General features: G+C 41.6%; 1 protein-coding gene across 2 annotated transcripts; it reads left to right on the top strand.

Moving 5' to 3' along the window:
* The first annotated feature begins 341 nt into the window (after positions 1 to 341).
* galm (galactose mutarotase) lies at positions 342 to 27,679 on the top strand. Of its 2 annotated transcripts, none has more exons than XM_038991991.1 (7): positions 342 to 733; positions 2,147 to 2,301; positions 5,140 to 5,346; positions 5,887 to 5,968; positions 8,827 to 8,977; positions 9,164 to 9,338; positions 27,638 to 27,679. In XM_038991991.1, exons 1-7 carry the CDS (start codon positions 547 to 549, stop codon positions 27,668 to 27,670), a joined length of 990 nt encoding a protein of 329 aa, XP_038847919.1. In that variant the 5' UTR covers positions 342 to 546; the 3' UTR covers positions 27,671 to 27,679. The 2 variants fall into 2 exon arrangements, with proteins under 2 accessions (XP_038847919.1, XP_038847918.1); XM_038991990.1 differs by lacking the exon at positions 27,638 to 27,679 and adding an exon at positions 21,131 to 23,142 and having other exon boundaries at positions 343 to 733.
* Positions 27,680 to 27,685: the final 6 nt, after the last annotated feature.

Genomic DNA, 27,685 nt, shown 5'->3' with positions numbered 1-27,685 from the left:
ACCCACGCAAACACACACACACACACACAAATGACTGATGAGGTCATTTACAGGAATGGATAACTTGGAAAACAGATCAAATTGATTCATTTCTTGGTTCTGTCAGTTTAATCTCTGAATAAGATGTATATTATTAAATTGATTGTGGGTCTACTTAATCGTGTGAAAACAGTTACGTTTTCTTACTAATACATTTACTGATATGTACTGTAGGTATACTACTCTAACCTCACGCTCCTGTTAATGTATAGAACTACAAATATTCTGTCCTCTTCTGATGACATCAATCAAATACGTCATAAAATACGGACGCAAAGATCATAAACATTGAACATTTGTACATTGTATTGCAAAGTCCATGGTTTGTGTTGTAGTTTACGCACGTGTTTTCATTTGGAACTTGCAATAAAGTTTATTGTGGCGTGAGAATGTTACTAGCCTATTGTTTCTTTATTGCCCATTGACGACAATTAACCATTTCCGTGTGCAAGTTCATATGATCAAAGTGTGAAATCGTGTCAAAGATAAGTCTGACGTTGAGGCAACATGGCACTGGTACTAATGGAGGAATTCGGTGAGGTACCGGGAGAAGGACATGTACAGAAATGGATCCTGAAATCGTCCAACATCACAGTGGAAATCATAACACTAGGGTGCATCATAACAGCCATCAAGTGTAAAGGCAAGAATGGAGAGGTCAATGACATCGTTCTGGGTTATGATGATCTTGAGGGTAAGTGCTGATCTTAAATTCCTCCATGCTTAGCTAAGGGACTTAAAGGGATACTTCGGGATTTTGCCAATGATTCCTTTATCTACTTCCCCAGAGTTAGATGAAATCGTGGATACCATTTGTATGTGTCTGTGTCCAGTATGAAGGAAGTTAGAGGTAGTTTCGCGAGCCAATGGCTAACTAATGTTAGCGCAATAACTGGAAGTGTCCAGTGTTCACAGCCTGGTCTCATAGACTAGACGTAACATAGTACATGTAAATCCGTGACACTCAATTTAATGATTTGTTATGTTTGGTATGGTTACATAGGACAGATGGTTACTTAATACAAAAACAAGGGTGGACGGGTGGGTGTATAAAGCGAACGTCTAGCAACGACCGCCCAGTTCAAATCTCATCAAGGATATTTTAGCAACTTTTCAACTACTTTTTATCTACTTTACAATTACTTAGCATGTTAGCTAAACCTTCATCTAAACTTAACCTAACTCCTAAGCTACTTAATACATATAGCAAGCCAAAGGTTGCGAATTCAAATCTTATCAAGGACAATTTTAGCTAATTAGCAACTTTTCAACTACTTGATACTTTGCAACTACTTAGCATGTTTGCTAACCCTTCCCCTAACCTTAACCCTTTTAGCTAACCGTTCCCCTAACCTTAACCTTAACGCTTTTAGCTACCCCCTAACCCTTTAACCTAACTCCTAAACTTAACCCTAACCCCTAGTCTAGCTAATGTTAGCCAGCTAGCTAACGTTAGCTACCTAGTGACCGAGCTAGAATTCATAACATATTGTACATTTGGCTAATTCTTAACATATAATACAAATTGTAATTCATAACATATCATATGAAATGGGTGATGGACATCCACAAACTAAAGGAATGTTTCGGATTTACGTACAGAATAGTACAAAATGCTCTGATACCAGGTCGGTGTTTGACATGTTAGCTATGCTCAATAGGGGTAAATTGTTTGACATGCAGTCTCTGAACTGGGAGGGGGGGCATAATCAGACCTTTGACCTACTGATCTCGTGATGACTTATGAAATTAGTTTTAAAGTACTAATGTGAGTGTGTCTCTGACATATTGAAGTCAGCAGGAGACACACAGAAGTCAGCCTCTGAAAATAAAAAATGGATGGTTGCATCAAAACTGAAAGGTGGGAAGAATTGATAACAGGATGATGAAATGATATGACAACTAAAAGCAAAGAGCCTGCACCAATCGAGAGAGAGAGTGAAGCTTGTGCCGATTATTGCTAAGAGTTTTATTACAAATATTAAAGTCTCTAGAGTGTTTTATGTGATGCGCATGGTAAACACTGTGCCAATGTGCTGTTTTATGTGCGATATCTGTGTGACTCTTGAATGAGAAACAATGACACGGCTCAACTGTTTTATTGCAGGCTATCTGGCCAACCCCAAGTACTTTGGTGCTGTTGTCGGCCGGGTAGCCAATAGGATCGCCAAGGGCAGATTTGTGGTCGATGGGAAGGATTATCAACTGGCCATCAATAATGGACCTAACTCCCTCCATGGAGGACTGAGGGGCTTCAGCAAGGTAAAAACAACCAACAGAACCATGGAAACACACAGACTGCAGCATAAAAATGGAAGTAGAAGTATCTCGATGGACTGCACTCGCATATTAAAAGACAGGATTCACTAACACTATTTAAGTACCGTAGTGTAGACGTCAACATGCCTACTGTATTGACAACTCTCTTACACAGATGAGTTGAGATCATTCTTGATTACCCCCAAATGAAAATACGTTTAAAAAGTACTGTGCTGGACTAGTGTGCAAAAGAGCAATTGAAGTGCCTAGGTAGTGCGTAATCAATGTAATTTGTGTCATGATGACAGCAACCTGGTGCTGTTAAAAGCCTGAATGACTGTGGGCAGGAGACATTTTCTTAACCTTTCTTTAGAGGACCTGGGTATAATCTGTCTTCTGCAGTGTGTAGGAGGTGCAGTCCATTCTAAATGATTACCTTGATTTTCCTCATATCTCGGCGCTGCACTGTGACTTCAGGAGAATACACAGGAATAAAGAACCCAAAGGCAACGACTGTAAATGCCTTATTGCAGCAGTAGAATCAACCTTTTTTAAATAAAACATATATGAATGAGTTCAATAATCTACTAGACATAAATGCTTCCTGTGTTTTTCTCTGTGGTCAGTGAGTGTTCTCCCCCGTCGGTCACACTACATGCCTTTTAATCAGCCCTGTATGGAAGCCATGGATGGATCCACTTTAAGCTGTGCTGCACAAAACACCGTTACCATCCAACCGTAGGCCTCAGTGTTCACTACTGCGTCATTACAACTGAATCAATTATAGGCATTATAAACTCTGCTAATGGCCCCCGGAAATAGCACTCGGCTATAGTCTCTGCTAACTGCTCCATAAAGAGAAAGCTATCTAAGCCCCTGCACTCTCCGGCTAGAGAGAGGACAGACACAACAGCCTTTCTATAGTTCCATCTGGCTGGTGAGATGTCTGTGGATACTCTTTTAGCAGATTCAGCTCCATCTTTCCCAGATTTGATCAAACATTAGCGCCTTTGAAGTCTGCTGCGAATATTCACATACAGATTATTCTCTTTGATTACGTCTCCCTGGGAGATTATATCAGAAGTGTGGAAATGTGGTATAACAACAGAAATATTGTTAAAGTCAAAAGCAGTCCTAGTTTTCTTTCAACAAGTTTTAAAAGAATATATTTTGTTTTATCCAGGGAAGAGCAGTGATATTTGATAAACCAGAGCTCAGACTGAGTTGTAATAGATCAGTCATATTCATCATACCATTTTCACCTCGGGGGTCGGACTCTATTATCCATGCGGCGCCAAGAACACTGCAATTGCATGATATAAATTCAAATTGTCGTTATTCCTGTTCCGATCACCAAGGATACAAGCGATAACATCATGAATTATTCATATCATGTCTCATCCAGGCTTTTTTTATTCATACACCCATAGACCCCATAGTGCCTGATGTTTCTTCAGGTCAAGTTGATTACTCATGAGCCCAAAATCCTGAGCCCACACTTTAAACTCAGCTAGAAGTCCTCTGGTTACAAATCCATGTCACCATTCAATTCGCACGCTTGTCTTGGACCACAGATTGATCTCATTCACATCTGTAGTAGATAGAAACGACAATGACATGGTGGGCTTCTGTTATGGAGTGGCAAGTAGTGGAATGTAATAGCTGAAGAGAGATGGCAACCAGGCCTGACTGTAGTCACTTAGCAACTGTCGCATTCTCAATTAGAGTGGAAAGATTTGTTTACAGACAGATGCAGAGGCCACTTGTTCTTTTAGCCAAGCCACAGGTGTCCTCCAGATCACACCATGACTCATCCCCTATCACCGTGAAGGGCTGCTAGTTGTAAATAGCAGGTAGCACTGGTAGCACCATGATGGAGATGACAAACTGATGGATTATAAAAGGAGCGGCAAACAGAAGATTGCATCATACTTTAAGTCTTGATGACATTCCTATTTAAAGCTGAGAGTAAGCTACAGAGGGTCAGAGCCAGCTGTCAATCAAAGGGGCTACGCATTAACTGCAGGCAGTGTTTGACATTGGCTGCTGTCAGTGGAGCGAATACTTATTTTTATAAGCGCTGCTGGGGAGATTTGACGGTGCACTCCACTGAGAGAGAGGTGGAAGAATTGCTGTGGTACAGAAAGAAAGCAAGAGAGAGTGGGCATGCAGAAAGTGTGGGAGGGGGGTGGGGGGTAGAAGGAAGGCTGGAGAGAGATTAGCTCCAGGAGATGTATCAGAGCCTTGCAGATGCATGCTACCTCATTTTTAGCTTGTTGTTAGTACATCATGTCCTTGCGCTTCAGGCTCCCTATTGACAGGTTCCTCCTATGACCAATTTCGCCCTACTCTGTCGCTGACATCTCCCCCCCCCCACCCCCTCCCTTTATACCCCTCTACCGCTGTCTCTTATCTTTCTTTCTCTCCCTCTAGCTGTCTATCTCCCATCGCACCCTTTCTCTCCTCTCTGTGTCTGTGTCTCTGTCCCTCCCTTCCTCTCGTTCCCTTCCTCTCTCTAGTAACTGAAAGTGCCTATTATAACATTCAGCTGCAGTGTGGGCCATGGAGGATCAGAACACTTTCAGAACATTTAGACGGTGGATTAAGGTCAAACACAATAATGCTGGGAGATGATAACAAAGGTGTTCCATTGTTTGTAAGATTTGAATTCAGCTCTAGTTCATACAGGATTAGCTCATGGATTTGAGGCAGAACTGGGGAATCACTTTTTTGGCAGTTAACCCAAATTGCTCCTGTAAGTCGCTCCGGATAAGAGCGTCTGCTAAAGGACTCAAATGTAATTGATTTATTGATTTGCCCCTGTGCTGTGCTGTGTTCCAGGTGATATGGGGAAGTGAGGGTGTGGAGGGCGGGGTGCGGCTCACCCTCACCAGCCCAGACGGAGACCAGAATTACCCCGGGGAGGTGCAGGCCTCTGTCACCTACACCCTGGAGGGGGACACACTGAGCATCCAGTACCAGGCCCGCTCCACTAGAACCACCCCCATTAACCTCACCAACCACTCCTACTTCAACCTGGCTGGACAGGTAGGACAATGAGGAGGAGCTGTCCTCTGTCAGACAATTATGCAGTGAAATCATGTTAAATGTATGGATAGAACCAGCCAATCACTGGTAAGGCTCCTTGGTGGCAGAGAAAAGCAGACTATTTCTATATTGTTGACTGTGTTATTCTGTGTCAGTATTTCATATCAGACGTCATCGTGGGATTGCAGTGTGATTGGTTATTGACTGCCCACAGGCATTATGTTGTGGAATACATATACGCACCTCCTACTCAGTATCTCCTTGTCTCTTCTGCTGTCAACAGAATGGTAATGGGGTTATTGAATGAAAGTGTTTCAAGAGAGTGACAGTGCCTCAGAAGCGTGCATGGCTGAGATTGAGGTGCTTTTTAGTGTAACCCTAACTGAGCTTTGTTTAATAGCATCCATCAGCATGGTAACAAGGTGTGTGTGTGTGTGTGTGTGTGTGTGTGTGTGTGTGTGTGTGTGTGTGTGTGTGTGTGTGTGTGTGTGTGTGTGTGTGTGTGTGTGTGTGTGTGTGTGGGCGCTTGCTTGCTTGCAGGGCTCAGCTGACATATACGACCATGAAGTGTCCATCAACGCTCCAACATATCTGCCTGTAGATGACGTCATGATCCCCACTGGTAAGAGAGAAAAATACACTTTTCTTTTAAATAAATTATATTTTTATCACAAGAAAAAAAAAGGATTTTTATAGAATAGTCTCAAAAGCTCCAGGAGTAAAATACCAGACAGAATAATTACATGGATAGAATATTACCTGCTCTATCCTAACCCCAACCTCTCAGAAGTGAGCAGGTCAGACATACACAACATGACTCAGCTGAATGATTTTTAATTGGAATAACTTTGTATTAAAGAGATAATGTTTGCACTAGTCAAGTTAGCCTTTACTCTGTGTGCATCACGTCCCCTACCCTGTTGAGGTGTATAATGAGGATGAGGTGTTGACCTGTGTGTGTGACCCTGCAGACAGACACACTGAGCTGTCAGGAAGCTGTGGTTGTATTGTCTTACTGACAGACACAACCTGTGGGCCTCTGTTCTAGGAGAGCAAATTTGTGATAACAAGTCTTCTCCAAACGCAGAAATATGACTCTGACTGATGCATGTTCGAGTCAGATGCATCAGATAGCAGACGTTTCCCTTCAGTCTTCAGGTTGAGTGTGCTCCAGGACCCTCGCACTGTTTCTCTCTCTACAAATTATCATCTGTAGAAGAAGAAAAAAATGGTTAAACAACCGTTGGGAAAGATTTAGGTTAAGGCCTTAAAATTCTGCATCAACACACACTGATAAGAACCCCCTACTTTATCAGTTGACCGAATTGATTATATAGCAGAAAGCAATTTCAGCCAAAATGTAATCTTTCTCTCTCTCACTCTCTCTGACTTTAGTATAACATTTAGGGCACAGCATGAGGCTAGACAATACTAGACTGCCTGAATAAGACTATAGATTGTTAACTGGATGTCAAAGACTTGACACAGTGCAACATAATGGAAGTGGATTGATGGGACTCAGGCTGTAATCTTCCATCAGGCTTAATCAGCAGAGCGAGAGCAGCTGGGGAGAGCAGCACGACTCAGTAATAATTTAGTAGGGAGTCCAAGCGTCGCTCCATTAGCAATGTCTGCGTGACGTTACGCCACAGAGAAACGGATATGTTTCACCCACATGGGTGGAGGGACCACAGCACTGCCTAAAATGTTGTGTGAAATAATGATTTTCCATCTTTTCCTAGAGTGCCTAAATTACACAAAAACAGTCCGCAATGAAAATGTGAATGATTTGCACAGAGCAGTCATCTTTTCTCTAGGAACGGATAGAATATAAGTTGGTTAGGCCTATGGCCTATTGGTTAATGTTGCCAGGCTCATTTGAATGGTAATACCACAGGTATGGAGGACTGGATGGTGAATCATAGTTTTTTTTTTGTTTGTAGGAGGGATAAATGCCCATTATAGCAGAGTGACTGACAGCCAGTTCTTCTTCTCCTAAATACAGGAGTCATCTATCTCTCTCTACCGACTCTGTCTGTCTTTATCAATGTCAGTCTCCTTTTCCACTCTCTCTCTATTTCTCCTCTCCTAAAGATGAAAGACTGTCGCTACTAGACAGAGGTCTAACACTGTTGAGTTTTAGAATAATCATTAACGTACTCCAGATTAACCTATCCAAGCTCTCGCAGACCTTTAAATAAACACATTCATTACAGTTCAATTACCAGTCCGCCCCGTGGGACGGCCTAATGGTGCAGACAGAATAGTTAATGACTGTTTATTTTTAGAGTCGGTTTTGGAGCCGCAGTAAATTGGGCTTTGGGATTTAAAGTAAATGTTTGTCCATGGAGATTCTAGAGACATGTTCTGCTTGGTCCAGCTGATGCCTCTGTTTGTTTGTTTGAAATTGAGAGTAAGAGCCTGTTGGAGCACCTGTGTATTTTTCATTTTGAATGGCCCAGGGGTTAGAGGTCAGGTGGTCAGAGGTGGACCTAGACTGATACCTCCAGACCGAGAGAGGAAATGAGCGATTTTGTCCTTGGAAAAACATAAAAATGAATCGAAATCGGAATGGAAAACCAGACACTAATCTAGAATCCATTATCCCTTCCACCCCCACCCCCCAAACGAATGCACCTGCTGCCCTCTAGTCCATACTAAGATGCTTCTTACCATACCAGAACATCAAGCGTTATACCAACAGCCCCTAAACACTCTAAACCAGTTTACAACTCACTGATCCAGACTAGATCCCACAAACCAGTTTGCCACTTGATAGAACCTTGAGGAGCCTTCACTTTATTTTTTTATTTTTTTATTCACTTAATTAAGTCATCTTTGTGGTTGTATTTGTTTCTTCTCTATGTTGTCTGTTTGGATAGTTTTTTGTTGTGCATGTGAAAGGCCCTCTGTATCATGTCACTAGTTTAATTTTCTGTCTCAGTTCCTGTTGAGACCCTGGATAAATGAGGAAGCCGATCTGATTGATAGCCTTTCGTCATGGCGATATTTTTGGCCTGTGAAATTGCAAGGGGATCAACGAGGAGGTGGTTTGGGGGCGGGAAGGCTCTCTGAGAAGCCTTTGAGTTGCTCAGCGTTTAATAAGACCGAGAATGTGATCTGACATTAGTATGCTGTCAAGGAGAAAGAGGCTGTTTGTCCTTCATACCACCTCCCAAAGTCACCTTCGTAACATACCATTGATTAACAGAGAGTATTTCCTAAAGAAAAGGGAGAATACATTCAGAGGAATAGAGAGCTTAATGTTGGTTTATTTTAGATTGTTTGACATAATCAAATATCCTCACTGTTTCAATAGTGATGCGTGTCTTTCTCAGTTCATTTTCTGTCTCTAGCTAATGAATTTGAAGGCCTATTGGCGTTGGATGTTTGCCAGTTAATTTAGGTGATGTGTCCAGGTCCTCAGCCCTATTCATGTCAAAACTGTCATACCCAGCTCTATCCCTGTTCTGTCTACAGGCGAGGTCAGACCAGTGGAGCACACACCCTTTGACCTTCGGAGGCCAGTTCTGATTGGCCCACGGCTGAAAGAAGTGCCTGGGCCTGGGTTCGACCACAACTTCTGCCTGTCATCACCTGGAGATGCTTGGACAGAGCGCATGTGTGCAAGGTGAGGCCAAACTATGTTGGGCTGTACAGTCAGTCTTGCTGTTTCTTGATAAAGCATCAGTTGTGCTCTTGCAGAGCATAGAAAATGCATGAACACTGCACAGTGCCCGAGCTACAACCTTGGATAACCGAGTGACTGTCTCTCTCCTACCCTACCCTCACCTCTGCACTCCCTCTCTCTTTTTAGGGTATTTCACCCAGCGAGTGGGTGTGTTATGGAGGTCAGCACCACTCAGCCCGGCGTCCAGTTCTACACAGCCAACTTCTTGGATGGCTCTTTTAAAGGAAAGGGTGGGGCCTCTTATCCTAAACACAGTGCCTTCTGCCTGGAGACACAGAACTGGCCTGACGCTGTCAACCAGGTACGCTGTCCTTTAAGGTAGTCCTTCACTAATGCATGGAGTAGATCAGCGGTAGAGCGGAGAGCAAGAGCCAGCTACCTTGGCCATGATTCAATAACAGTAGTCTGTGTAGGCTGCAACCATAGAGATCAACTATGGAAATACTTGCAGAATGAAAGTTGATGTTTAGCCACAGTCGTGGTTTGCAAATGGCCTATTGGCTTAACTACTGCCGCTGTAGACTTTGTATTGACAAGGAACATTACACACTGTCAGTACTGTTCTCCTATTTATGATGGGCAGTCTGGTGGGTCGACATGTATTTTAATCACTGCAAGGCAGGCTGCTAAGACACACACATGCACGCACGCACATTTTAATTGTTCCTGAGCCTTCTCCTCACAGCCCATTATCTCTAATAAGACTTGACTTATTAATTCATCACTCTAGTATTTTTTGAATAACTACTGTTAAGGTACGACATTAATGATGTGTCCATTAACTAAATGATAAATGACACTGCTACTGAAAAATTAAGCCTAGAAGTTCATTAGATTATCTTTGTATCTAACATTGCAAAATGCCCAGCAGTTTAGTTACATACAGATTTTTTTCATGAAAGTAAAATCAACAGGGCTTATACTGATCAACAGACCTTCATATGTTGAATCATCCCCACTTGTTTTGTAATTATGTGTAATGCTTTGATGAGCTGTAACGGATGAGTTGAAGTCTAACAGGCTGACCACACTGCTCGCGCGCGCCAACGAGCGTCTGCGTTGCCAAGGGCTAAAATAGAAATCAGTTCTATTTCTGACGCAGATCACGCTGCAAGTCCTGCCTCTCCCATCTCCTCATTGGTTTATAGAAGCAGGTACCCACGTGCCATCTCCTCACTGGTTATACACACGTGGGTGACTGAAAGACGAACAAGGTCAGTGGCGGTAATGCACCTAATTTATGAAAGTTGCCAATCGCAATATAAAGTCAAGAGAAGAAAAAGCCTGGAAGGAGGAGAGATGACTAGAAACGATTCGGTTGACCGTTTTATGTGTGGATTAATTGGCGGAGTAGAGGACCTTGTGCATTTCAGGTAAAATAACAACTCGATCCCAGAACAAATTAGCTAGCTAAAGACGACAAATTAGCTAGCATGTGCAAGCTAACTAGCTAAATTGCCATAAATGTTGAATGCTTTTCGACCTGTCCCCAGATTAATGTCATTGGTTCAGAGTTTGTTTTGATATTTTAACCTGCGTGTAGTAATCGCGTTTGGTGTAGGGGGACAAAATACATTTATGCACGATGTCGCACGCGCGCAGCCGGTTTGGGTTCCGTGTAAAGCGGAACCTAAAGGCAATGGCAGTCAGGTACAGTTAGAAGTTGTTATACATGAGAGCAGAAACGTTTCACGGCTCGAATGGCGTGACTAGATTGTAGTTGGTGTATAGGCAGTAAAAGCATAATGTAGAGATTGTAGTTGGTGTATAGGCAGTAAAAGCATAATGTAGAGATTGTAGTTGGTGTATAGGCAGTAAAAGCATAATGTAGAGATTGTAGTTGGTGTATAGGCAGTAAAAGCATAATGTAGAGATTGTAGTTGGTGTATAGGCAGTAAAAGCATAATGTAGAGATTGTAGTTGGTGTATAGGCAGTAAAAGCATAATGTAGAGATTGTAGTTGGTGTATAGGCAGTAAAAGCATAATGTAGAGATTGTAGTTGGTGTATAGGCAGTAAAAGCGTAATGTAGAGATTGTAGTTGGTGTATAGGCAGTAAAAGCATAATGTAGAGATTGTAGTTGGTGTATAGGCAGTAAAAGCATAATGTAGAGATTGTAGTTGGTGTATAGGCAGTAAAAGCATAATGTAGAGATTGTAGTTGGTGTATAGGCAGTAAAAGCGTAATGTAGAGATTGTAGTTGGTGTATAGGCAGTAAAAGCGTAATGTAGAGATTGTAGTTGGTGTATAGGCAGTAAAAGCGTAATGTAGAGATTGTAGTTGGTGTATAGGCAGTAAAAGCGTAATGTAGAGATTGTAGTTGGTGTATAGGCAGTAAAAGCATAATGTAGAGATTGTAGTTGGTATATAGGCAGTAAAAGCATAATGTAGAGATTGTAGTTGGTGTATAGGCAGTAAAAGCATAATGTAGAGATTGTAGTTGGTGTATAGGCAGTAAAAGCGTAATGTAGAGATTGTAGTTGGTGTATAGGCAGTAAAAGCGTAATGTAGAGATTGTAGTTGGTGTATAGGCAGTAAAAGCGTAATGTAGAGATTGTAGTTGGTGTATAGGCAGTAAAAGCGTAATGTAGAGATTGTAGTTGGTGTATAGGCAGTAAAAGCGTAATGTAGAGATTGTAGTTGGTGTATAGGCAGTAAAAGCGTAATGTAGAGATTGTAGTTGGTGTATAGGCAGTAAAAGCGTAATGTAGAGATTGTAGTTGGTGTATAGGCAGTAAAAGCATAATGTAGAGATTGTAGTTGGTGTATAGGCAGTAAAAGCATAATGTAGAGATTGTAGTTGGTGTATAGGCAGTAAAAGCATAATGTAGAGATTGTAGTTGGTGTATAGGCAGTAAAAGCATAATGTAGAGATTGTAGTTGGTGTATAGGCAGTAAAAGCATAATGTAGAGATTGTAGTTGGTGTATAGGCAGTAAAAGCATAATGTAGAGATTGTAGTTGGTGTATAGGCAGTAAAAGCATAATGTAGAGATTGTAGTTGGTGTATAGGCAGTAAAAGCATAATGTAGAGATTGTAGTTGGTGTATAGAGGAGATTCAAGGGCGTGGTGCATATAATGTTGATGTAAAGGAGTTTAGGAAGGTTGTGTAAGTGCAGAGGACAGGTTCCGTGAGTTGATGGAGATTTTGTAAGAGCACAGTTTGTAATCATGGGAAATCGATTGTGGTCAGAAGTGTGTGGGAGGGTAGAGGCCACTTTACAGATGGAAGGAGAGGGGGAACGGAGAACGGGTGGAAAGTGTGTGGGAGGGGAAGAGGCCACTTTACAGATGGAAGGAGAGGGGGAACGGAGAACGGGTGGAAAGTGTGTGGGAGGGGAAGAGGCCACTTTACAGATGGAAGGAGAGGGGGAACGGAGAACGGGTGGAAAGTGTGTGGGAGGGGAAGAGGCCACTTTACAGATGGAAGGAGAGGGGGAACGGAGAACGGGTGGAAAGTGTGTGGGAGGGGAAGAGGCCACTTTACAGATGGAAGGAGAGGGGGAACGGAGAACGGGTGGAAAGTGTGTGGGAGGGGAAGAGGCCACTTTACAGATGGAAGGAGAGGGGGAATGGAGAACGGGTGGAAAGTGTGTGGGAGGGGAAGAGGCCACTTTACAGATGGAAGGGGAACGGAGAACGGGTGGAAAGTGTGTGGGAGGGGAAGAGGCCACTTTACAGATGGAAGGAGAGGGGGAACGGAGAACGGGTGGAAAGTGTGTGGGAGGGGAAGAGGCCACTTTACAGATGGAAGGAGAGGGGGAACGGAGAACGGGTGGAAAGTGTGTGGGAGGGGAAGAGGCCACTTTACAGATGGAAGGAGAGGGGGAACGGAGAACGGGTGGAAAGTGTGTGGGAGGGGAAGAGGCCACTTTACAGATGGAAGGAGAGGGGGAATGGAGAACGGGTGGAAAGTGTGTGGGAGGGGAAGAGGCCACTTTACAGATGGAAGGAGAGGGGGAATGGAGAACGGGTGGAAAGTGTATGGGAGGGGAAGAGGCCACTTTACAGATGGAAGGAGAGGGGGAATGGAGAACGGGTGGAAAGTGTGTGCATGCGCGTGTGTGACTGTCTCGGTTTTCAATTAAGGGTGTATATCGTTATTCCTCCTTCACTTTTCCTCTTCAAATTGATCCTCAGAATGTGGACATTGTCATCAAATAATTATTAGATAACTGTGGTATTACATACCCTATACTGTACATCGATAGGCATTTAACTCAGTGTCCACAAGTATATTCATGTCTATCATTGGAAGGCCCTCCCTATAAGCCTTGCTGACAGAAAGTATTGTAACAACAAGTACTTTTCCTGAGTATTGAGTAAGGGCTGACCCCATTTAGTCGACTGGTCGATTGTTTGGTCGGTAGGCTGTAGGTCGACCAAGATTTTTTTTAGTCGAGCAGTCGCATTTAAAAATATATATATCTATATTATTTTTACATTTTTATGGTGCACAAGACACCTGTCTGATTCGCGCCTGTCTCAGTGGACTAGTCCATTGCGGTGGCCACGGGGATGGCACAGTCTATCGCTCTAAGACGTGATACTGAAATTATATATGGTTATAATATGTAAAAATAATTGTTCAACACTAATAAATTGAATATTATTTTATAAAAAGTCAGCACATTAGGATTGAGAACAATGTGGTGGAGGCAGCAGCAGCAGAGACGAGGAAACAGCCCTTGCCTTAGCCTAATTGTCTAAGAAAATTGAGGAGAGAGGTAACCCCAATTTAATTAGGTCTATAATCAATAGACTTACTGTTAAATGTGCCTGGCTTTATAAATCATCCATGTATATCTATAGAAATAAGACAGATCCTGCTTCTGTTACCTGTTTGAGTGTTTGTTTAATAGCCTAGTGATTCCGTGAGGACCAAGCCTCATGCAATGACAAAATGTTCGATAAAGCAATGTCACAGATTTGGCTGTTTTTAATATTTGATATGCTATAATAAAGGCCTGACAATTTTTTCCCGTTAGAGCAGACTCGCTATTATTTTTTTTAACACGGTGTGACCGTTGGGCTCATTCTTGAGTCATTTGTGTGTCTTTAATTATTTGATAAAACCGTGTGCTTATTAAAGCATCAGACAAACTCAGCGCATATGTAGTTGATTTTAATCAAACACCGGGTGTGTCTGCCTATATATGGAAAAATACGTTTAAACATTTTGACCAATCGATTGGTCGAAAGAACTGGATGACTCCCGGTCGACAAGATTTTTTTTAAAGTCGGGGACAGCCCTAGTATTGAGTTTTCTCCTTGTCGCCAGAGCCCCTAACCCCTGTAGCATGCAATGTAATAGAGTGCTTTGACTTCTTGTGCTCTTGATTCATTGGGCACCATCAGCTTATCAGTGAGCTGGCTGCCCTTGGCTAGAGTTACACTCCTGCATGGCTGAGCTGACCAGCAGTTCACTAGTACAGTTTTACACATAGGTTGGAAATACAGTATAGAGAGATGAGACTGCCTCATGGACTTCATGGAATTATTATTGAAACATTTGCCCTTGCTCTGTACATGTACACTTTGGCCCCTGTAATCATGCATTTTAAAGAACCAGACATTTGTTATTGATATACCTTTAAATCTGATGAGGTTGTGTTGTTTGTGTGCTGCAGAAAGCAGCAAATCATATACACTGATTATACAAAACATTAAAAACACCTGCTCTTTCCATGACATAGACTGACCAGGTGAAAGCTATGATCCCTTATGGATGTCACTTGTTAAATCCACTTCAATCAGTGTAGATGAAGGGGAGTTGTTGGGTTAAAGAAGGATTTTTAAGCCTTGAGACATGGATTGTGTGTGTGCCATTCAGAGGGTGAATAGGCAAGATAAAATATTGAAGTGCCTTTGAACCAGGTATGGTAGTAGGTGCCAGGCGCACCGGTTTGTGTCAAGAACTGCAATGCTGCTGGGTTTTTCACACTCAACAGTTTCCTATGTGTATCAAGAATAGTTCACCACCCAAAGGCCATCCAGCCAACTTGACACAACTGTTGGAAGCATTGGAATCATCGGCCAGCATCCCTGTGGAACGCTTTCGACACCTTGTAGAGTCCATACCCCGACGAATTAAAGCTGTTGTGAGGGAAGGCGTTCCTAATGTTTGATATACTCGGTGTATACTGCCCATATAGACAGCATACAGTCGCTAGTGAAAGTCAACAAACCCCTTGCACAGTAATTTGTTTTTAGCAATCTACACAACCTAGTTCACATTTTCAAAGTGAAAGATGTATTGATTGCATATGTGTTTACAACTCAGAGTTAATACTTGGTGGAAGCACATTTGGCAGCCATTACAGCTGTGAAACATTTTGAATCAGATTCTACCAACCTTGCACAACTGTTGGGCAACATACAGTGCCTTCAGAAAGTATTCATACCCCTTGACTTTTTCCACATTTTGTTGTGTTAAAGCCTGAATTTAAAATGGATTAAATTGAGCTTTTTTTTGTCACTGCCCTACACACAATATCCCATAATGTTGAAGTGTAATGATGTTTTTTGAAATTTGTACAAATTAATTAAAATGGAAAAGCTGAAGTATCTTCAGTCAACAAGTATTCAACCCCTTTGTTAGGGCAAAAATGTGCTTAAAAAGTCACATGAACTCACTCTTTGTGCAATAAGTGTTTCACATGATTTTTGAATTATTAGGTAAGTTGACTGAGAACACATTCTCAGCAACAATCTGGGGAATAGTTACAGGGGAGAGGAGGATGAACAAGCCAATTGTAAGCTGGGGATGATTAGGTGACGTCTGAAGGACAGCTTGAGAATTCAGCCAGGGTTAACACCCCTACTCTTACGATAAGTGCCATGGGATCTTTAATGACCTCAGAGAGTCAGGACACCCGTTTAACATCCCACCCTACACAGGGCAGTGTCCCCACTCACTGCCCTGGGGCATTTTATTTTAGACCACAGGAAAGAGTGCCTCCTACTGGCCCTCCAACACCACTTCCAGAAGCATCTGGTCTTCCATCCAGGGACTGACCAGGACAAACCCTGCTTAGCTTCAGAAGCAAGCCAACAGTGGGATATGCTGCTGGCTTAACTACCTCACCTCTGTACCCCACACATACAATTATCTGTAAGGTCCCTCAGTCAAGCAGTGAATTTCAAACACAGATTCAGCCACAAAGACCAGGGAGGTTTTGAGAAGACATTCACATTAACGACCTGGGGAGTAGGGGGATGACTGAGCCAATTGTAAGCTGGGGATGATTAGGTGATCATATGAGGGCTAGATAGCGTCTGGTCTCCCATCCAGGGACCAACCACCACAACCCTGCTTAGCTTCAGAAGCAAGCCAGCAGTGGGATACAGGGTGGTATTCTGCTGGTAGATGGGTTAAAAAAAAGCAGACATTGAATATCCATTTGAGCATGGTGAAGTTATTCATTAGACTTTGGATGGTGTATCAATACACCCAGTTACTACAAAGATACAGACGTCCTTCCTAACTCGGTTGCTGGAGAGGAAGGAAACCACTCAGGGATTTCACCATGAGGCCAATGGTGACTTTAAAACAGTTACAGAGTTTATTGGCTGTGATAGGAGAAAACTGAGGATGGATCAACAACATTGTAGTTACTCCACATTACTAACCTAATTGACAGAGTGAAAAGAAGGAAGCTTGTACAGAATAAAAACATTCCAAAATGTGCATCCTGTTTGCAACAAGGCACTAAAGTAAGGAAAACCTGGTTCAGTCTGCCTTCCATCAGACACTGGGAGATGAATTTATTTTTCAGCAGGGCAATAACCTAAAATACATGTCCAAATCAACACTGGAGTTGATTACCAAGAAGACCGTGAATGTTCCTGAGTGGCCAAGTTACAGTTTTTACTTAAATCTACATGAAAATCTATGGAAAGACCTGAAAATGGTTGTCTAGCAATGATCAACAACCAATTTGACAGAAGAATTTTAGAATTTTGAAGTGAATAATAGGCAAATGTTGCACAATCCGTGTGGAAGGCTCTTAGAGACTTACCCAGAAATACTCACAGCTATAATCTCTACAAAAAGTGTCAATACAAAGTATTGACTCAGGGGTGTGAATGCTTATGTAAATTAGATATTTCTGTATTTAATTTTAAATAGATTTGCAAAAATGTCTAAACATGTTTTCATTGGGGTATTGTGTGAAGACGGGTGAGAAAAACATATATTAAGTCCATTTTGTAACACAACAAAATGTGGAATAAGTCAAAGGGGTATGAATACTTTCTGAATGCAATTTTTTTTAAATTGCTCAAGCTCAGTAAATTTGCTTGGGAATCATTGATGGACAGCAATATGCAAAGCTTGTCTTTCATTTGTTTTAAGCAGATTTAAGTCAGGAATATACAGTACCAGTCAAAAGTTTGGACACCTACTCATTCAATGGTTTTTCTTTATTTTTACTATTTTCTAGATTGTAGAATAATAGTGAAGGCATCAAAACTATGAAATAACACATATGGAATCATGTAGTAACCAAAAAAGTGTTAAACAAATCAAAATATATTTTAGATTCTTCAAAGTAGCCACCCTTTGCCTTGACAGCTTTGCACACTCTTGGCATTCTCTTAACTCTAATGTGTGGAAGCCAGGAGATGCTAAATGTGTTTATGTTAATTAGCGGTCAATTACCGTGAGGCCGACAGTTATTTGCTTGACAATCATCGTCTGACAATTTCATGCCCGCCACAGCCCTAGCTAAGAGTTGTGCAAAGTTGGTAGAATCTGATTCAAAATGATTCACAGCTGTAATGGCTCCCAAAGGTGCTTCCACCAAGTATTAACTCTGGGGTGTGAAGACATCAAGACATACGCAATTAAGATATCTTCATTTATTTTATTAATTTAGGTAATGTTCTCTAACTTTCTTTCACTTGTGGAGTAGGTTTGTGTAAATCTATAGGACAAAAAATATAATGTAATACCTTATTAGATTTCATTTTAAGGCAGCAAAATGTGAAGGCTGTCCAATCCTCCTCTGTAGTTATAATGCACTCCGCCCCTCTCTTTCTGCTGGCCCCCTGTGCTGCCAGCAGATTTATGGCAGTAATTGTTGCTTGAGTAATCACAGCATCAGCGTATAACGGGAGTGCCTGCTATGGAGACCATGAAAGATTTACTGAGCACTGTATACTCCTCTCTCCTGTCCTCACTGTAACTCATTCTCTCGCCTGGACTGTCTCTTCTCTCTCCTCCCCATCTCTCTCTTTCTCTCTCCATCACTGTTTCTCCCTCTCTCTCTGTTCTTCTTTCTCGTCTGCCCTGCACGTTATTGCCTCACCTCTATCCATCTTTCTCTCTAGGCTCTCTTTGTCTTTCCATCCATCCATATCAAACCCTGAGAAATTGAATTCTGGGCTGGAAGACTGGCCTTTTAAGTAGGAGAAGGCTGCATGAGGTTGATTTCCATAAATCCTGTTCCTCCATTCCTCTTGCTGTGCTAGCCTTGTGGAGATTAGTTTCACAGCTTCTCTTCTTGCCTACAGTGTCAGTAGAGTGAATTAAATATGAGCAGGAAGAAGGACCAGTACAACTGTATTCTATACTATGTACTGTATCTTAGTCTATGCCGCTCTGACATTGCTCATCCATATATTTAGATATTCTTAATTCCATTCCTTTACTTAGATGTGTGTGTATTAGGTATTTGTTGTGAAATTGTTAGATATTACTTGTTAGATATTACTGCACTGTCGGAACTAGAAACACAAGCATTTCGCTACACCCACAATAACAAATCAAATGTTATTTGTCACATGCGCCAAATACAACAGGTGTAGATCTTACAGTGATATGCTTACTTACAAGCCCTTAACCAACAATGCAAGTAGTCTGGGTAGCCATTTGATTAGATGTTCAGGAGTCTTATGGCTTGGGGGTAGACGCTGTTTAGAAGCCTCTTGGACCTAGACTTGGCGCTCCAGTACCACTTGCCGTGCCTTCATGAGTGCTAAACACGTGTATGTGACCAATAACATTTGATTTGAACTGTACAGGTCTATGAGCCCCATTTCTGTGGTTCCAAGTGTTTATGTACTGTATGTGGGTATTTGCATATAGGCAAGAAGAGTGTTTGAAACCTGGCTAACAAGGCTAGCTTAAACAGAGGGAATCACAAGCACTCATGAAGGCACGCACACACACACATCCCTAAATACATACACTACCGTTCAAAAGTTTGTCACTTAGAAATGTCCTTGTTTTTTAAAGAAAAGCAATTTTTTGTCCATTAAAATAACATCAAATTGATCAGAAATACAGTGTAGACATTGTTAATGTTGTAAATGACTATTGTAGTTGGAAACTATGGATTTTTCATGGAATATCTACATAGGCGTACAGAGGCCCATTATCAGCAACCCTTTGACAATTATGTTAGCACAGCTGAAAACTGTTGTTCTGATTAAAGAAGCAAAAAAACTGGCCTTTAGACTAGTTGAGTATCTGGAGCATCAGCATTTGTGGGTTCGATTACAGGCTCGAAATGGCCAGAAACAAAGTACTTTCTTCTGAAACTCGTCAGTCTATTTTTGTTCTGAGAAATGAAGGCTATTACCATGCGAGAAATTGCCAAGAAACTGAAGATCTCTTATAACACTGTGTACTACTCCCTTCACAGAACAGAGCAAACTGGCTCTAACTAACCAGAATAGAAAGAAGAGTGGGAGGCCCCGGTGCACAACTGAGCAAGAGGACAAGTACATTAGAGTGTCTAGTTTGAGAAACAGACGCCTCACAAGTCCTCAACTGGCAGCTTCATTAAATAGTACCTGCAAAACACCAGTCTCAATGTCAACAGTGAAGAGGCGACTCCGGGATGCTAGCCTTCTAGACAGAGTTGCAAAGAAAAAGCCAAATCTCAGACTGGCCAATAAAAATAATAATAATAATAATAAAAGATTAAGATGGGCAAAAGAACACAGACACTGGACAGAGGAACTCTGCCTCGAAGTCCAGCATCCTAGAGTCACCTCTTCACTGTTGACGTTGAGACTGGTGTTTTGCGGGTAATTTTAATGAAGCTGCCAGTTGAGGACTTGTGTACAGTACAGTACCCTTAAAATATTGCCGTCTTGGTAGATTGGATACAGCTACAGTGAAAACAGTGCAAAAGTGCTGTCAGCTTGAGATTTTAACAGCTGCTGTTGGGTGGGCTGTCCGATAATTACAGCCATTTGAGTTGCCTGCCGCTACGTGGGTCACATTCAGAGTTCGCTAGCGCCAGGTCTGGCCCCTGCTCCTGCTCTTCTGTACTGTAGGAGAGGCAGAGACCCATGCAGAGATACGGCCATTTGCATTGGATTGAGCTCAAGAACAAAGTGCACAGGCAAATGACAGATTGAGAAGCACTTCCATTTGCATACATACATACAGTATCAAACCGCTGCACATACGGGAGCCAGAGAACACTGCAGTTGGAGCAAACAGGGTGAGGGGGAGGAAAGGAGAGTGTGGATGGGAAGACAGGGTGCAGGGTGAGTCGAAACAGGAGATGAGGAGAGAGTGGTAGCCACACACACACACCCACACCCTCACATAGAGAGGTTTGAACTGAACTCTGCCTCTTGTCTTTTTCAGACTAAACAATGTCAGCCAGTCCATGTTTTAACCTCAGTTCCCTTTTTCTGTTCAGATACTTCTTCTCCAGTTCCTTAAACCTGACCATGTCCATGTGATGGGAAACACCATGTGTGCGGGTGTACGTTTGTTTGTGTCTCACTGGGCACACACTGGTTGAACCAATGTGGAATAGACGTTGAATTGAGGTCTGTGCCCAGTGGGGTGTTTGTTCGTTCACCACATCCATTGAACCTCACATTGAGATACTGACTCAATGTAGCTGTCTGTCATGTGACACTTTGGGCCAACAGAAAGACCTCCTCCATATTCACTCCTAGCAACCAATTCTACAGTTGCATGCACCTAGCAACCAGTTTTAGCCTGCCAATGAGTCTCCCAAAAGACGACACAGACAGAAACCTTGCTTCTGTCTTCAATGTGACCCTCCTGTGTCCTGTCCTTCAGGTGGGACCTTGACGTTGTGACCCTATGTTTATGAACAGGCCTCGTTCCCCGATGCTCTGCTGAGACCAGGGGAGCAGTACCTCCACGTCACCCGCTTCACCTTCTCCACCGCCTGATGGAGAGAGGAGGGGGGGTCAGGGGTCAGCATCAAGCAGGGAGCGACCAATCAGAATCCCAGCCACTGATCAGAGCTGATCCTTTGCTGATGAAAGGATGGAGCAACACGGAACAGGAGTTGTTTACACTCAAATCAGAAGGTTGATTTTGTAGTATTCAAGAACCAATCTGAGATGGACAGGTAATGATTTTGAAATGAAAATGATGATGATGATGACATGATTAGAGGTGATGAGTTCATGAAGACACACAGGTACAGTACCAATTTGACTCTCAATTTCCTCCACATTGCTTTGTTCCCCTCTTTACAGCTGGACTTTTACTGCATTAAACATTGTAATATCCACTACCATTTGAAGTTGGCTTTGGGCCCTGTTCGAATTAGGCTTTAAACTCACATAAATAGTACAGTACATGCATAAGTAAATTAGTTTCCACTTTCCTTTTGTTGTTGGGTAGACAGGGTCTCTTTTGCTCCATTACTCACTCTTACGGTTGTGGCCCAAAATATTGTCACCCTTGGACTTTTTCTCCCTATTTCTTCTCAAATAATTTTACATTTAAAATAACTTTTAATAACTGCCAACAAATGCTTATTGTAGCCATCAATGAGCTTGCTGCACCTTTCTACTGGCAATTTGGCTCAATCTTCAGCAGAAAACTGTTCTAATTCTTTTATGTTTGAGGGGTGCCCTCCACCAACTGCTGTTTTCAGCTCTCGCCATAGGTTATGGATGTGATTCAGACCTCATCTCTTCGCTGGCCACTCTAAAACAGTCCATTGTTTCTTCTTAACCATTCCATGGTGTTGTTGATGTGTGTTTATGGCCGTTGTCCTTCTGGAAGACCCACAACCTTCAACAGAGTATGTTTTTGGACCCTGGGTCGAACATTGGTAATCTGCTGATTTCATGATACTGTGTCTTGCACACATTCAAGTCCCCCAGTACCAGAGACAGCAAAGCACCCCACAGCATTATCAAACCTCCCCCATGTTTGTTTGTAGGGAGGGTGTTATTTTCTTTGTATGCTTCATTTGGTCATAGGTAAAAATAGGAAGACTAAACTGCTGAAGGAAACACAAGATAGCCTGATTTCATTTCTCAAAAACCCATCTCAACAAGCCTTAATCCTGTGGAAGATGTTCTGTGGACAAATGAAACAAAATTAAAGCTCTTTGGCAATACAGATCAGTGCTGTGTTTATTGACTACCAAATTAAGCATTCAATGAAAAGAACACAATTAAAGATGAGGGTGGTTTGATAATGCTGTGGGTTTGCTTTGCTGCCTCTGGTACTGGGGGCCTTGAAAGTGCGCATGGCATCATGAAATCAGCAGATTATCAGGTGTTTGAGTCCAATGTTCAACCCAGCGTCCAAAAACTGAAGATTGAGCCAAATTGCCAGTAGAAAGGTGCAACAAGCTCATTGATGGCTACAATAAGCATTTGTTGGCAGTTATCTTTGCCAAAGGCGGTGCAACCAAGTACTGGCTCCAGGGTGCCAATAATTTTGTCCATGCCATTTGTCTTTATTTTCTAAATTATTTTGAAACTTAAGTTAGCAAAAATAAATTTGGTTTTGCAATGTTGAAAATCCAATAACAAGGTGTGGTGACAAAGTTTTATTTAAATGTCATTTATTTGAGAAGAAATAGGGAATTATTTAGGAAAAGTGCAAGGGTGACAATTTATTCGGCAGCTACTGTATGTATTCAACTCCCTGGAATGTATTAATTGTGTATCTCATTGGTATTCACTGGAGTGATCTTTGATTATGGGACTCAATATTGGACTCTAAAACACCCATTATATTATGTCTTCTACCTTGACGTACAGTGCCTTCAGAAAGTATTCACAACCCTTGACTTTTTAACGCTTTTTGTTGTGTTAGAGCCTGAATTTAACATTGATTCAATTGAGATGTTGTGTCACTGGCCTAAACAATACCCCATAATGTCGGTGGAATTATGTTTTTAGAAATGTTTACAAATTAATAAAAAATGAAAGCTGAAATATCTTGAGTCAACAAGTGTTCAACCCCTTTGTTATGGCAAGCCTAAATACATTTGTGAGTCAAAATGTGCTTAATAAGTTGCATGGACTCACTCGTGTGCAATAAGTGTTTAACATGATTTTTGAATGACTACCTCATCTCTGTTCCCCACACACACACACACAGATAATTGTAAGGTCCCTCAGTTGAGCAGTGAATTTAAAAAACAGATTCAACCACAAAGACCAGGGAGGTTTTCCAATGCCTCGCAAATAAGGTAACCTATTGGTAGATGGGTAAAAATGAAAGAAGCGGACATTGAATATCCCTTTGAGCATGGGGAAGTTATTAAATACACTTTGGATGGTGTATCAATACACCCAGTCACTACAAAGATACAGGCGTCCTTCCTAACTCAGTTGCTGGAGAGGAAGGAAACCGCTCAGGGATTTCACCAAGAGGCCAACGAAGACTTTAAAACAGTTACAGAGTTTAATGGCTGTGATAGGAGAAAACTGAGGATGAATCAACAACATTGTAGTTACTCCACAATAGTAGCCTAAATGACAGTGAAACGAAGGAAGCCTGTACAGAATAAAAAATATTCCAAAACATGCATCCTGTTTGCAATAAGGAACTAAAGTAAAACTGCAAAAAATGTGGCAATTTGTTTTTTAACTTGATAGAAATGAATAGAAAGGGTTATATTTGGGGTAAATTCAACACAACACATGTTGACAGCTGTGCCATACAGATTGCGAAATAGTTGGGAGGAGATTTTTGATGAACCAATTCCATGGTAGGAGTTGATATATAAAACGACACAAGATTTCGTGCTTTTCAGCTAAAATTATTGTACAGAATTCTTGCCACCAACAAAATGAATATTGAATATTGAATATTTGTGGCATACAATCATCGCAGCTCTGCAGATTTTGTTGTGAGGATACAGAATTAATAGACCATTTGTTTTGGTATTGCCCTCAGCCTGTTTCTGGTCTCAGGTTCAGGAATGGCTGAAAATGAATAACATTGATCTAAAATTAACTGTAGAAATAGTATTGTTGGGAGATCTGGAGAGACCGGGTCAGTCAATTACTAATATACTAATACTCTTAGTGAAAATATTTATCTTTAACTTGCAATGTGTGGATTCTATTAAATTAGATTCAAATTGTATGTTAAACATCACAGCATAGTTGAAAGATATGTGGTGCGTAGAAATCCGAAGAGGGTGGCCAGCAGAGATGGGTGGGATGGGCTGAGGGTTGGGATGTGGAATTGGAGTCAAGTGGGAGTGGAGTTGCTGGGCAGGGGATAGAATGACAGTCAAAGATAAAAGTAAAAATAAAACAAAACAAAAGTATGTTTGAATGACACTGAGGGGCAGTATTGTTACAGTTAATGCCTGTTTGCCTGAGGCTGATGCCGTGCAGGTGTTTGTACACATGCATATACACACACACTCATTCAAATGCAAACACGTGCACATACACGGACACACATATACACATGTAAATAGTGCCACAAATGCACTCAAACATATTCAGTTGACCTTGCTGTTATGATTTTTGCTGTCCTTTGTTTTTTGCATTGTTGACTCTGATTGCATCTGTGGGTCGCTCTGGATGGGACACTGTTAGATGACTAATGTGATGTATATATTGAGTGGCATCACTGCAAGTAGATTGTATGTTTTATATATTAAATAAAATAAAATAAAACATTTAAACTCTGAGTCACTGAGTACCGCTCTTCTTATTTTCAAGCGTGTTGGCTGCATCATGTTATGAGTATGCTTGTCATCGGCAAGGACTAGGACTTAAAAAAGATATATATTATAAAGATACGGAATAGAAATATTATAATTTTTCTTCCATTTTGACATTACAGAGTATTTTGTGTAGATAATTTACAAAAAATTACAATTAAATACATTTTAGTCCCAACTTGTAACACAGCAAAATGTGAAACAAGTCAAGGGTGTGAATAGTTTCTGAAGGCACTTTCTAGTCAATGAACAATCAGGTTTGTGGGAGCATTATGTTGTTTCCCTTTCCTTCCACTTTTCAAAAATTTTCCTCTGACTTCTCCATTTAGTCCAGAGACCAGATAAATGCCCATAAAAAGGGAGAAATTACTGTTTTTGGGCAATAGAACTAGAATACACTTCTAAGCATTGGTATAACCAGTGTGTAGGGGTCCGTGTAATCAATGGATGGTAAATCAGGTTGCAGTTCCACAAACTTCTTAACTGAATGATTCTGAATGAATCCATATCAAACTACTGTTGGGAGCCTGCAGAGAATTACACGTTTCCTTTCAAATGTTCCCCAAAATGTGTTTTGTTCCTCTGAATGGCAGTACTTGTCTAGTCCAGGGCTCTCCAACCCTGTTCCTGGAGAGCTACCCTCCTGTAGGTTTTAACTCCAACCCTGTTCCTGGAAAGCTACCCTCCTGTAGGTTTTAACTCCAACCCTGTTCCTGGAGAGCTACCCTCCTGTAGGTTTTTTCGCTCCAACCCAAGTTGTAACTAACAGCATTCAGTTTATCAACCAGCTAATTGTTAGAATCATGTGTGATAGATGAGGGTTGGAGTGAACCTATAGGACGGCTCTCAAGGAACAGGGTTGGAGAGCCCTAGTCTAGTCTCTTCCCACAGTCACTTTCTGGCAAGAAAGACTGTTTATCCAATTTTAAAAAGCTCAATTTGATATACTGTAGATAGCAATGTTTGTATATATTTGTCTCATTTCTAGAACTACAATTTAACATTCATTTGCTACAATCTTTTAATTGGAGTTCTTCGTTGTCAGAGCAGAAAACATGAACTTGTTTCTTGTTACTCATTCAACTGGTGCTTGTAGTTTGTTTTGAAAATGGTATTACAGTGATGGGCTGTGTAAGAGAAAGCCTCAGGAGAAATTGAGAATTGTTGGGGAAATGAGGAGAAAACACCTGCCTATCTGGCCTAAGAATGGCTACTTGTGTTTGTTTTCTACCACAAGTCAAATAACCAGATGTGTATTGTGTATCTTAGGCAAAGGCTGAACCAAGGCACTCTAACCAATGAGCAAATACAAGTTAGTGGGTCTCCTCAGATATAGGGTGGAGTGTTTCATTGTGCCATACCATCATGGACAAAATGGAAAGGGTGGCATCCTAAATGAGGTGCCTGTCAAACTAACTTCCTTCAGCACATCATTGAATACTAATGAAATCCCAATAGTATTTTTCCGTCTGCGCCTGTCACACTTTTGGATTCATCTCACATGTGGCCTATTTCAATTTGTAGCTACTCTAGCTGTAAGCAGTGTGAATACATTCTCATCTGAACCAAGTGAGTACTACCCTTTTGTCAAATCTGCTAAGAGACTCAAGTCAAAGGCCATTGGCAGCAGTGTTGCTATAGTAACTCTCCTTGGTTCAATTTACAAAAACTTTAAATTCAGAAGTCAGTCCTAAGCCTTTTTAGTCTCTTGGAGAGATGGGGGTGTTGAATTTTAACAGGTTGCTAAATCTACTTTTGCTTCACTGTTCATCTTCCTAGCATGGAGGAAGACAAGGTGTGTGTGGTTGGGCTGGATTTAATTGGATTAGATTAACATTCTTGTTCTTGAACCTATATATATTTTATTGCATCGGGCTAATGGCAAGATTTGTAGAGTATATTATTCAGTTGGGTGGAAGGTTGCTCTGAATGGTTGAATCTAAAGAATGTGACCTGTAGAATTTGTGTTGGTCTTAACTTTATGAAAGTAAATATGATTATTCAGTGTTGTCCTAAAACAGTGTTCAACATCACAGATAAGAGTGCCATTACAGTCTAAACTGATTTCACTTAAGTAAGCTAAAGCAGGGGTGCCAAACTCATTTTGCCCAGGGGCAGCATTCGGTCTTCTACAAGGTCCGGAGGGCCGCACTGATTTATCCTCACAACCAAAATTTGCAAAAGATTGTCCTTAATCCATCATTTGGGGAATTTTCAATACTCCCTGACTGTCTATCTTTGGGGGCACACAATGCAAATAGTCCGGGTAGCCATTTGATTCTGGCTTGGGGGTAAAAACTGTTGAGAAGCCTTTTTGTCCTAGACTTGGCACTCCGGTACCGCTTGCCATGCGATAGTAGAGAGAACAGTCTATAACTGGGGTGGCTGGGGTCTAAGACAATTTTTAGGGCCTTCCTCTGACACCGCGTAGAGGTCCTGGATGGCAGGGGGCTTAGCCCGTGATGTACTGGGTCGTACGCACTACCCTCTGTAGTGCCTTGCGGTCAGAGGCCGTGATTGTGTGGGGGTGCTTTTCTGGTGACACTGTGATTTATTTAGAATTCAAGGCACACTTAACCAGCATGGCTACCACAGCATTTTGCAGCGATACGCCATCCCATCTGGTTTGAGCTAAGTGGGACTATAATTTATTTTTCAACAGAACAATGACCCAACACACCTCCAGGCTGTGTAAGGGCTATTTCCAAGA

Source organism: Salvelinus namaycush, chromosome 4 (assembly GCF_016432855.1).
Source record: "Salvelinus namaycush isolate Seneca chromosome 4, SaNama_1.0, whole genome shotgun sequence".
In the NCBI taxonomy this organism is placed as follows: Eukaryota; Metazoa; Chordata; class Actinopteri; order Salmoniformes; family Salmonidae; genus Salvelinus; species Salvelinus namaycush.
The sequence above is the reverse complement of the archived record's forward strand: the minus strand, read 5'-3'. Positions and strand labels throughout refer to the sequence as shown.